The 12,967-nt window shown below is 38.9% G+C and overlaps 1 protein-coding gene across 2 annotated transcripts in view; it reads left to right on the forward strand.

The window, feature by feature from the left end:
• LOC122646334 (pyruvate kinase isozyme G, chloroplastic) overlaps positions 1-12,967 on the forward strand; it is a 34,993-nt gene that overhangs the window by 16,571 nt on the left and 5,455 nt on the right. Inside the window, exons 5-9 of one of the 2 annotated variants that reach the window (XM_043839870.1) lie at positions 118-228; positions 325-413; positions 615-677; positions 2,062-2,237; positions 3,742-3,847. In XM_043839870.1, coding sequence (XP_043695805.1) covers positions 118-228; positions 325-413; positions 615-677; positions 2,062-2,237; positions 3,742-3,847 — 545 coding nt within the window. The remainder of the gene's footprint in view (positions 1-117; positions 229-324; positions 414-614; positions 678-2,061; positions 2,238-3,741; positions 3,848-12,967) is intronic. The other variant, XM_043839871.1, reaches the window with a different exon arrangement.

The following is a 12,967-nucleotide window of genomic DNA, read 5'->3' on the forward strand; positions in this document are numbered from 1 at the left end:
CTGTTATTCAAGAATGTTGATGTGAAGATTCTTCTTTCCTCTATTGTTTCCTTTTGTACTTATTATAACTTATCTTCTCTATAATCAATGCTTGTGCTGTGGCTCCTATTCATACAGAAAAAGATTGGGAAGATATCAAGTTTGGCGTGGACAACAAAGTTGATTTCTATGCCGTGTCTTTTGTAAAAGATGCTGAAGTAGTCTATGAATTGAAAAATTATCTCAAAAGTAAAATTCTCTTATATCCTTTTTTTTTGTTTTTTTTGTTTTACAATTCTACGTGCTGTTCCTGGGAAGATTCATCAAATAGCTTTTCTCTTGTAGGCTGCAATGCAGATATTCATGTCATTGTTAAAATTGAAAGTGCAGATTCTATACCAAATCTTGATTCAATAATTTCTGCATGTGATGGGGTAAGTTATCTATGAGGTGGACCCTATAATTCCTGTTCTCTATTCATTCTGTCAAGTGTCAGTGAGAGGCTAAGAATGGATTGTCTGTGATAACTTTGTTGAAGCATAAATCTGAGTCTACAATATGTGAAATAAATGTACAGTAATTGGAAGAAAACTGCTTCTTGAGTGGTTTTGACTTTTGATTGACTCTTGCTATAGGCAATGGTTGCTCGAGGAGACCTTGGAGCTGAACTCCCAATCGAGGACGTTCCTTTGTTGCAGGTAGTTTTATTTTATTCTGGTTGAATAGTAAATCATGTCTCAACTATTGTCTATGATGTTTCCAGTTTATTTTCTTTTACTGTTTCCTGGAATCACTAATAGTAGTATAGTGCTTGTATGCTGTCAGTCAATTGTTATACATATGGAACATGGTTGATAAATATTCTAGTGTGGGTTTTGTGGGTTATAACCTTTCGGTTTTATCTGCTGTTTGTTACAGTTTCATGACCTTTAAACAATGTTTTGTTGGTATATAAGTTGTCCTCATTGATAAAGTTGACTTGAAAGTGGTTGTAAATTATGAAAAATGAACATTATCATAGCTAAATAGGGACTTTTCTATTGGAAAGAGTGAGTAGATTCAGAAGAAGGCTGTGGTCTTCAAGGGGAGAACTAGATTGAAAGAGGGTTACAATTAGAAATGAAATGCTTGTATATGTTCCTTTCTTTTATTGTTTTTTTTTGGGGGGGGGGGGGTTTGAATGTTACTTACTATCGTTTTATTTGTCATGAGAGGAAAAACAAGGAAAAACTAGACAAAATTGGGTTTGATTCTCTTCCAAAATTTTTAGGTACATAGCAAATGTGTGTTGTATAATAGTATTTATTTTTTCCCTCTAATTGAAATATGCAATAAGGATAGAATATGGCAGGGGAAGGTTTCTTCTAGCAGTAGGCCAAACTTTGGCTTGTTAAAGTATGTTTACCTATGCAGCCACTTGGGCTACAGAGCCCCCCCACCCTTATGACTGAGGTTCCTTTCAGTGTTTTGAGTCTTTTGACAACAATGTTCTAGTAAGATGAACTCTTGAGATGACTTAAATAGAGCTAATAATATTCTCTAGATTTATTTTCATATAAACTACTAGGACTGTTGATACTAAAGCCAACAAAATCTAAAATTATCAAAAAGCAGTAAATCAGAATTACTAGAGATAGTAATTATTAAAAATATTGAAAGACAAATTTATTAAAAGAAATTTACATAGATCTTTGAATAATCCTTAAAAAGATCAATATAGTATCAATCATATGCATGGATGAACTCACCCCCATGGTTTGATATGTGGAAATAATCAAAGACAAACCCATGTCTACTGTATACTGTTCTGCTTCCATGTTGGGGTGTTTTGTTTCTTGGTTTGGTTTCACGTCAGGGTGTTATAATGGGCTCTAGAAATATCCTGTCCAATGGGTTAATCACTATTAGCTTCTTGTGGTATAGATGATATTGCTGTGTCGCTACACATGCCTCATGAAATAACAGACAGAAACATAGGAACCCTGTAGAATGCACATACATGGATTAACAAAGTTCATAAAGCAGCGATGAAATTATCTTGTGTTTCACAAAGTTTCTCATGACATGAAATTATTCAAACAGGAGGAGATCATTAGAAAGTGTCATAGCGTGCAGAAACCAGTCATAGTAGCGACAAACATGTTGGAAAGCATGATAAATCATCCAACTCCAACAAGGGCAGAGGTATCTGACATTGCAATTGCAGTAAGAGAAAGTGCTGATGCGGTCATGCTTTCTGGAGAAACTGCGCATGGGAAGTAAGTTGTCTTGGTTACATCTTATGGCACGTAGACTTTGCCCCTTCTTTTTTTATTGTTTTGTTAAGTCAAGAAATTTTTGGGACTTGCATTATCCTTCACTGATGTATCCAGCGTCTGCCATTACCTATGAATCGGGGAGGCCAATTTCATTCAGAGTTCAAATACAATTGCTGTCAAAAACTTGACAGACTGCCAGTTGACCTAGTTTGATCAAAATATTCAGATTCATTTGTCTGGTTTGAAACTGAAATATTTCTATGTTTTCATCAAAAGCAGTCTATCCCAGCCACTACCATGGAAAAAGAAAAGTAGAAAAAAAGTACAATATTTGAACAGTTCATCCTGTTTAAAATATTCCACTCATTTTGCCTGGTTTCAGGCTGGAACACTCAGGCTTACATTCTAATTTTTTCCTCTGACAACAAATGCACATACTAAGTTTTCTTCATATTCGTAGGTTGTCCTTTTATTTTGTACACATCGTAGAAGGAAAACTAGAAAAAAATTTCATGTGTAAGTTAACTGCAGTTTGCACATGATCCAGATTCAACAGCTGGGCTTGTGCAATGCCAAAGAAAATTTGAAGGTCAGCCTGTCCAAATATAGCATTGGGTCTTCCAATCCACTAGCAACATTGGACCTGATCCAAAGTGGATTCTCTGATCCTATTAGTAGATTGGAAATCCCTTATGGAGCTGGTTGGGATTAATTGGGACCCATCAAAACCCCTTTTAACCATTGGGATCAACTACAGTCTGAGGCAACAGAATACCTGTCCAGGGCCTGGTCTGGTCCAGAAATTAAGATATAAATACTAAATTAGTGGCATTATTATCTTTTAATGTATATAACACATACTTCTCTACTTACTACTTTGCTTATTAATGTATATAATATTGAAATTAAGATATAAATACTAAATTAGTGGCATTGATATCTTTCAATGTAACATATACTTCTCTACTTACTACTTTGCTTAGTAATGTATATAACATTAAGTTCATTATTATATTCAAAATCTTATATATGTATGTGGCTAGACCTGGGTTGAGTCTTAGTTTAGCTTGCTCTGTAGGCCTGCAATTATCATGCTGATCAAGCAAAGGGCCTCTTGGCCCTGACTAGATCCTGTCTGATAATGGGTTGGGCATGTTAGGTGGGTGGACGAGCACATGTTGCCACTCCGTTGTCTTTTACTTGTTTAGATTTTTGAACTAATAATTTTCTTTTTTCAATGATACAATTTAATTGTTGGATTTTCCATTATTATTGTACCTTTGGCAAGTTCTTACTGACTTCAATTTTCCAGTCGAACTGCTTTGGCTTGTCAGATATATGACTTCATTATTCTTTGTTTATTTTTTAACTCTTTTGCACCCCAATGCTCATGTAATGAGATGAATTGTAAGTAAAGAATGTCGTATGATTGTGTATGTGTAACATACCTCCTCCCTGAGCTTAGTTTGGCGTTTGTTATGAACATCTATGATAATGGCTTCAGGTATCCATTGAAAGCAGTCAAAGTAATGCACACAGTGGCATTGAGGACTGAATCAAGTCTGCCAAACAGCACTACTACTCCCATTCATTCTACTGCCTTTAAGGTATGAATACTAACATAAAGTGTCTTGTGCCTCACTTTCCTTCAATATGGTGTAGGATGAGGATTTCAGTGGTTAGTGTTGTGATAATTGAAATTGATGCAATCCAGGGTTCTGAAATCCTTAAATTTGGATTGCTATGGGCCCAAAAAATGAATAAATCCAAATAAAAGTAGTGGCAATTCTGTAAATATATTGAACAATTTAAGATCCTTTTTTCTTTCTCTTGATGCGAAGGGAATTAACAATTGAAGAACAGGGATGAGTCTGGGATTTAAACAGTAGTGGGGATTAAATAGAACAAAAGTCAGAATCCCCAAACCATAAAGAAAGAAGTCTTCTTTTTCCTTATGATTGTACACAAACAGCGATAGACCTGGTATTCTTTCGGGTGAAGGGTCTCCTGCGATATAGCACTGATAAACACCCCAACCAGCAGCCAAAATTTAACTAAAAAATTTCTGAAATCTATCCAGGCAGTTAAACCATGGTTCTAAATCTCGGTCGAAACATGCAATTTCGACTGAGATTATCTCGGTTTCGACAAAACCCGAGATGATACCATGGGTCGAAATGGGTTCGTACTAGGTTTCGACTGGGTTCAACCATGGGGTATAAATCCTATATTTCTCACGAAACCTGCCTGTTTCGACAGGTTTCGATAGAGAACTTGAGGATGCCTCATGTTTTGACACTGAGGAGGAGTATTTTGCCGAAAACTTGTATTTTTTACCCAAAATTACTTCATTGATCACCATTTTTTTGCATTCTCATACGCATTCAACCATTCTATACCTTGGATTTGCTGATTGGAGCTTGAAGGTAATGCCTTTTACCCTAAATGTAATTTTGGTAGTGTATACTAATAGACTTGGTAGAATTGTTTCAATTTTTTATATGTTAGATAGAATGACCCGAGCTCACAGACTCGGATTATTTTTGAGTTTGTTACATTATTTAATGAATTTTTTGTTTTAAAAATAGGATTTTCCCTCAACAATTTTTGAAAAAATAGGGGTAAAATGTGATGGATGGGCTTCAAATTAATATATGGTAGACACTGTTGGCTGATCTACGGCTTGACGGAGTCATAATTTGTTTAGTGTTTTTATTTTTTGGATTTTTCTAAGTTAATTGATGAAATTTTAAAAAAATGAAAATTAGAAAATAAATAAAAAAATATTCTGTTTTGGTTTGAAAAATTAAGAAAAATAGTGAAAGTATTAAAAATATGTTTTCGGCCAAATTTGATCAACAATGTGATGTCCTTTAATTATTTTTTGTTAATTAATTAATTAAAAAATAAAAGTAGTTTTAATTATGCAAAAAATATAAGACTTAGGGGAACCCAGGGGTGTCAATACCCAGCCCGACCCGCTGAAACCGGCCCGAACCAACCCGAACGAGCCCGGACCACACCGGACCGATCCCTTAGCGGTTTGGGTTCGGTTTGAGGATCCAGAGATCAATCGGGTTCGGTTCGGTCCGGGCTAGCCCGACGATGCACCGCAAACCCGAACTGTTAGGCCCGAACCCAACCCAAACCACTAGGCCCGATCCCAACCCGACCCATTAGACCCGAAAATCACTTATTCCCCCCTAAATGCCCTAATCTATTTCACTCTCTCAGTCTCTCCTTTCTCGTCTCGAGTTCTCTGTTCTCGACTCTCAGTGGCGGCAACGGCGTCACTCCTCACTTCCTCACTCCTCATTGCTCAGTCACTCAACGACACTCAAGCTTCAAGAGTTCAACTGTTCAAGCAATCAAGCCTCAAGGCTCAAGGCTCAAGGGCTCAAGGTCACTCGGCAGCACCGGCATTCGACAACCGGCAACGGCACAAGCGCAAGTCGCAACCGGAGGTAAGTTCTGATTATCCCTTCTTTTTTTTTCCAATCTCAATTCCTGATTCTTCATTTCTATTTTTTGTGTCACTGCTTTGTTTCGTTTTTGGAATTAGTTTCTTCTGAACTTCTTTTTTTAAAATTTTTTTTGGATCTTCAGATTCAAATTTTGAACTTCTTTCTGATTATCCCTTTTTTTACCCACTTCTGAGAAGCCCTATATCTCCGACGATATTTACAAATTTTTTTTTTTGGTTCTTTCTGTATTGAATAATCTTTAACGATCTATGGTGTCGATTCAGATATGGATAATTCACCTCTGAACCGACATTTCGTTCTTGTACCTGCATTTTTGTTTTCCAATTGAGAATTCTTAAATCTCTTGCTGTCTTTTTTAAGTTTTCACTGGATCTCTTTCTGATCTCGTCTCGCACACTTTAACCAAATGGTTTTTTTCAGTCATTTATGCATTTGATTACGTTCGTTCATAGGGGATCAAATCACAAAAAAAAGACACTGTAGATCATAGGGGATCAGCGGCGGCAGCGGCGATAGCAGCGTCACTCCTCAGTCCTTAGTCACTCAACGACACTCAAGCTTCAAGAGTTCAACTGTTCAAGCAATGAAGCCTCAAATCTTTATATAAAAGTTAGTTAATGTTATCAGGATGTCCAAGGAAAGTTTGGAAGAATACCACTAAACCGACATTCTTATCTAAGAAGAAAAGCTTTCACCATCTCTTTATTTATTTGGGCGGTTTTCTTTTTTTGTTTCTTCCTTCTGTGTTTTTCATTTCTTGGAAGGTTGAGGTTGGTTTTGAATCACAAGTCACAACTTTCTTTTTTATTTTTCTTGGATGTTATTAGGCTGTCCTTCTCCCTCATGTTTGAATCTTACTTTTATACTACTAAGCACTAATCGGATCTTAGTAGTTATATAAAACCGGTTCCAAATCGAATCCAAACCGTTATCATAAACCGAAACCGACACGAAACCAAACCGCACCGAAACCGAACATTTCTTAATGGTCTGGTTTCGGTTTGTATAAAAGTCACACCGAAACCGAAAAGCCCGAACCGAAACCAGCCCGAACCGGCCCGTTGACACCCCTAGGGGAACATTTAGAATAAGCTTTGTTGCTTCAGGAGCCTTATTTGAAGTCTACATGTTAATAATTTTTGTGTTCTTATTACAACAATGTACCAACTAGTGCATAATGACTGGGAAGGTGGGGACATTGCATGGTGACATGGGATACCCCTTTCGGCTGGCAAGAAGAAGTCTCAGTTCAATTATTGTAAGAAAAAAATTTTGGGAGGTGGGTCCACAGGACTAAAATGGCGTCTTGCTGGCGGTGACAGAAATGTCATGGGCTTCCTAAGTGTTCCAAGTGAGATAAAGAAGGCCATAGCAACATTGATGAGGGGCGGGATACAGAAAAGGCAGGACTGGAGGGCAACCAGGGAACGGTTTGAGGATGCATGTCTGGAGAGGTTTCCTGAGTTAGGGGAGGAGGATTATGGTAATGAGGAGCTAGGTTAGGATGATGTAGAAATAACGATAGAGGCTGCACAAGTGAGGTGGGCAAAGGTAGCGAGCAAAGCTACCTTTAGGACGAAGCATGAGAGATTGTTGCAGATGGCCAGGGGAGCTGGTTCATCTAGACAGGCTCCAGTAGAGCCAGGGGGGAGGAGGAGGCTGAGACATAGAGAGTCAGAGATTCCATTTAGGAGGAGCCAGAGTATGGAGGCCCTAGCTCCAGCCCTATCCCGACCCCTAGTTTGTGACGTAGCCATTGAGATCCTTGAGTAAGATGCTGTCGTCTTTCCTAGATAGGACCGGAAACAAAAGAAGCTGAAATAGATATGGTCTGATATGAAGGGGCTAGTGGAGGTTGCTTTCTCCAAGTGGGCTTTCTACCTCAACATTCCAGCCCATGCCACCACAGGGCCATATTATCAAAACATGTTGGATGAGAATCTGAGATAGGTAGGGGTAACCTAAGAGTGAAGGGGCCTACGACATATGAGATTTACAATACTTGCTCCACCACAAGGAGTTGTTGGAGTATATTGAGGGGTTGAAGCAGATATGGGAGAACTATGGAGGGACTATGATGTGTGATGGTTGGACTGGACCCACTAGACAGTCCATCATCAACTTTATGGTCTATTGTGATGGTATGACTAGCTTCTTGAATTATGTGGATGCAACCAAGGAGAAGAAAAAAGAGCGTACCCAGTGCACAAGTCTCCCGCCACTGTGGGGTCTGGGGAGGGTCATAATGTATGCAGCCTTATCCCTATTTTCGCAAAGTGGCTGTTTCCAGACTCAAACCTGTGACCACTTGGTCACAATGAAGCAACCTTACTGTTGCATCAAGGCCCGTCCTCTTGCAACCAAGGAGAAGAAGGATGCAAAATATATATACAAGCTGTTGAAGGAGGTGGTAAAGAAAGTGGGGATGGAGAATGTGGTACATGTTGTCACTGAAAACAGGAGGAACATTAAGAAGGCAGGGGAAAAACTAATGAACAATCCCAGTTACCGACTTTTCTGGACTCCATGTGCATCCCACTGCATCGATCTCATGTTGAAGGACATGGGAAATCTTAAGCTTGTCAAAGAGGTTGTAGAGAGTACAAGATAAGTGGCCACATTTGTCTACAATCATGGATTTGCCCTACAGATGTTGGGGAGCAAGTATGGTGGAGAGTTGGTGAGGCCAGGGCTGACATGCTTTGCCACAAACTACATCGCTCTGAACAGCTTTGAGACGAAGAAACCTCATCCCTTATAGAATTTCAATTGAATGCACTTGTCTCGTGATATACTGTTCTCCTTTGTAGTGTTTATACATGATACATGTTATATATTGCTTATGTATAGTGTTTTATGCTCTAAAAGTGTATTCCATGCGTATCTTGACCATATCCATGCTTATCTTTAGTGTATCTGGCGTCTCTCTGATACGACACATCTCTTAAAATCACCCCTCCGATACAATATCCGATAACAGTATTTAAAACCATGGTTGCATGCATATTTAAAGAAATTAAATCATTCCTAATCATACTCTATTTTGGAGATAAAGTTTCAATCATACTCAACTCCTTGACTCAACCTAACAGTGCTAACAAGAAAAAAATAAAAAATAATAATAAATTGAAAATGACAAACAAAAACAACAACTTAGCCTTATCCCAACTAAATGGGGTCGGCTACATGGATTCTTACAAAAACCAAGTACGGAAAACCGAGGTCCTTACTAAGTGTAAGTAAAGTAAGAGGAATGAAGAATAAAAATGAAGAATTGAGATAAGAAAAGTGATAAATGGAAAAATGAAAAATGAGAGTAAGAGGAAAGAGGCAAGCCCAGGAAATCAGGAAAATCTCATCTACCTAGTGTCGACAATGTGGATTCTTGCCCTCCAATATGCTCTATTTGAGGTCATACCTGGCATAAGACCCAGACTCTGCATGTTATTCTTCACAACCTCACCTATGGTCATTTTAGGCCTGCCCCTAGCTCTTTTAGCTCCCTCAATCGGAATCAGATGACTCCTTACTGCGGCGTCCCCAGGCCTCCGTTGCACATGGCCAAACCACCCCAGGCGACATTCTCGGGGCTTGTCGCTGATCGGGGCAACTCCCACATCAGCTCTAATACTTTCGTTCCTCACTTTATCCTTCCTAGTTTTGCCGCACATCCATCTTAACATCCTCATCTCTGCAACACATAACTTTGCTATATGGCACTTCTTATGTCACACCCTGACCCGGTTTATAAGGGCCGAGTGTGACTGGATGTCTCTGACATCCAACCAATCCACCAGGATCGCAAGTGCAGTACCCTATTCACAATCATATTCATAAATACAGAGTTTAAATGCAGCGGAAGCAATTCAAATATAGAATTAAGGCAGTAATAAAGGAAATCTAGTGATAAGCTGTATATATATATATATATATATATAAGTGAAGTGAAACTGAGTTACAACACCATCCCATAGTAGTAAGGAACAAAAGACATATCTACACAAGTCTATGTACAAAAGTGTATAACAAAAGAAGGAAGAAGCCTGGTTTGTCAGGTAGCTCAAGAGAAAGCGCAGTCGTCGCACGAGCACGAAGCATCGTGCTCCACCACGAGAGGAGTATCAACTCCGAGAGCTGAAGGAGTGTCCTGAGTAGAAGAGACTCCCACAGAAACACCAGAGACAACAACAATATCATCTGAAAAATAAGGTGAACCACAGGGATGAGCTCCACTGAGCCCAGTAAGGAAAAACATGCAAACACATACAAATAGTCCATGATGAATGTCCCTAAACAACATGCTCCTAACATGGATATTAGGTCTCATGAGGTATAAGTACTATTGTAATAGAATGCTAGCCTCGGTCCTGGAAACACATAACCAGACGTCGATCACTCGAGCGAAAACATTCTACTACGGTGGAGACCCGGAAGCTCAGGCATCATACATCTGACGCTAACGGACCCCCAGTGACTAACCTTACTGTTTATTCCCACACTTGAGTGTTCTATGGTAACATGGGACAGTGAATGACATTCCAGAATCATCCCTGCGGACCTACCACGGGTTATCCAACACCTCTCCTCTATTGGTAAGAGACGTAGTATTGGGCAATGTAAATCCTAATCATATGCAGTCTAACATGATGGCATATGTATCAGATAGAATAATTGTAAGTTAACCAGTATATCATCATCATTCATACAATTCCAAAGTAAAGTAACAATGCAATGCGGTATGCCGATGCATCCTAATTCACATGCAACTAATGCAAAGAATATAAAGCTACAAAACTACATGAACTGGGTTATATTTATGATGCATGTCATGGCATACTCAACAAAGATACAATTAAGTCAATAAACACGCAAAATTAAGTCAAAATTCCCTTACCTGGTACGGCAGACTAGCCTAAGCCAATAAAACTCCAATGATCCAGACAAATCAGGCAAAGAACAGGGTATACAGCCCTAATTAACATACAAACAACACATATTAAGTTTAGGAAGAATCCCCAGGTCAAACCCTAAGGAACCAGTCTAACTAAGACACCAAAATGGGCAGCCGGATTCAGACTGCTAGAGGGCCGGACGACTGGCCCTAGGCCTGCAACTCCATCCGGCTGCCAAGTCAGATTTTGGGGTTTTTGCTCCAATTGCATGGATCTTCACATGCATAGGTTCAATTTCTGGTTTTTATCCTAATCTAAGGTGGGTCAATACAAATTTATAGTTTAATTTCAAAAACCATAATTAATTTGGGGGTTTTGGACAATTAACCCTAATTACTATCCTAGGGTTTAATAAACTACATAGTTCAGCTGTAATTTAAAGAACAGCATGTAATTCACAGCCTAATTTAATACCTGAACCACCATTCGGTCCAATTCAAGGGTCAAAAGATGGGTTCTGGTCTATTTAACCTATGATTACTAAGGTTTAATGGCTGTATAGGTTGTAGAAGTCAATTAGGGACAGAGAATGGAGAAAATGAAGATGGGAACAGCAGGTTTTTATGGCTTACCTGAGTTCAGCAGTGATAACCGTGTGTAAACAGCCTTGAATTATGCAGCAAGGTGTCCAATTGCAGTCCAAAGATCCAAATTCAAGTAGAGAAACAAAGCCCCAAGTATATGGCCTTCTCCTCCCGTCTTCTTCTTCTCCTTTCTCCTTCCTTCTACTTTCTTCTCTAACTTTCTTAAGGCTGAATCGATTGCTATGGTTTTAGAATAGTGAATAGTGAATTTAGCTTTGGTTATATAGTTAGTTAAGTTAAGGCATGTTTGCCTAGTTAAATAAAAATCTGTTTTTATAATTACTTCTCTAAACTGATTCTAATTAGAATTACTTCCTTAATTATCTTCTTTTAAATATAAAATGATGTCATATGACATCAGGGGAAATTCCAACACGGGTAACTACTGGGAATTGGATTTCCCACTGGGGATGCGGGTCCCACAGAGGTAAATTACTAATCTGTCCCTATAGACTCTAGTTCATCAATATTATACAATATACAATATACAATATGAATAGTTAGTACTTACAGTAGGTTTAGGAAATAGAAAGGTTCTGCATGCTGTCCAGCCAGTAGATCCGACACAGGTAGCTCTGGTTCAAGGTACCAACAGGGTCCTCAGACTCCAGAACAGCAAGTTGGGAAGATTCCCTGGAATCCTCCATAGGTGTGTCAAGAAGTTGATCCGCATCCTCTACTGATGAAGCCCACAGCATCGAGACAACCATGGACACAGAACTGAAACCTGAAATTACACAAGTTCCAAAGTTCAAATTTACAGTGGTTTTCACATCTTAATTGCCCAACATTCTGCCCCATACATCATAGCAGATCGAACCACAGTCTTGTAAATCTTTCCTTTAAGCTTTAAAGGAATGTGTTGGTCACATAGTTTTCCGGTCGCACCTCTCCACTTCATCCATCTCACTTTAATTCTTTATGAAACATCATCATCTATATCACATTCTTTGTGTATGATAGACCCCAGATATATGAAATAGTCACTTGGTGGTAACTCTCTCTCCTCAATTTTCACCATGTCATCATCCATCATAGTGTGGCCAAAGTTACACATCATATACTCCGTCTTTAATCTACTACTCTTAGAGCCTCTTGCTTCCAAGGTCGATCTCCACATATCTAACTTAGCGTTAATCCTTGCTTTTGTATCATTCACTAAAACGATATCATCGGCGAATAACATACACCACGCTACCTCGTCTTGGATGTTCTTGGTTAATTCATCCATGATAAGCGCAAACAGATAAGGACTTAGGGTTGATCCTTGATGTAACCCAACCGTAATTGGGAATTCCTTGCCCTAGCCTCCCACAGATTTCACACTAGTCACCACATTCTCATACATATCTTTAATTATATCTATATATTTATTCGACATCCCTCTCTACGCAAGAACATGCCGGATTAAATCTCTAGGAACTCTGTCATAGGCTTTCTCTAGGTCATTAAAGACCATATGGAAGTTCTTCTTGCTAGCTCTACATCTTTCCATGAGCCTCCTCAGTAGGTAGATAGCTTCAGTCGTGGATCTACCTGGCATAAAACCAAATTGATTCTTGGAGATATTAGTCTGTCTTCTCAGTCGGGCTTCAATAACCTTCTCTCAAAGTTTCATAGTATGACTCATTAGTTTTATGCTTCTATAGTTATTACAACTTTGGACATCACCCTTATTTTTGTGGACCGGAATTACAATGCTTCTCCTC

The sequence above is a fragment of the Telopea speciosissima genome, chromosome 11 (genome assembly GCF_018873765.1).
Source record: "Telopea speciosissima isolate NSW1024214 ecotype Mountain lineage chromosome 11, Tspe_v1, whole genome shotgun sequence".
NCBI lineage: Eukaryota > Viridiplantae > Streptophyta > Magnoliopsida > Proteales > Proteaceae > Telopea > Telopea speciosissima.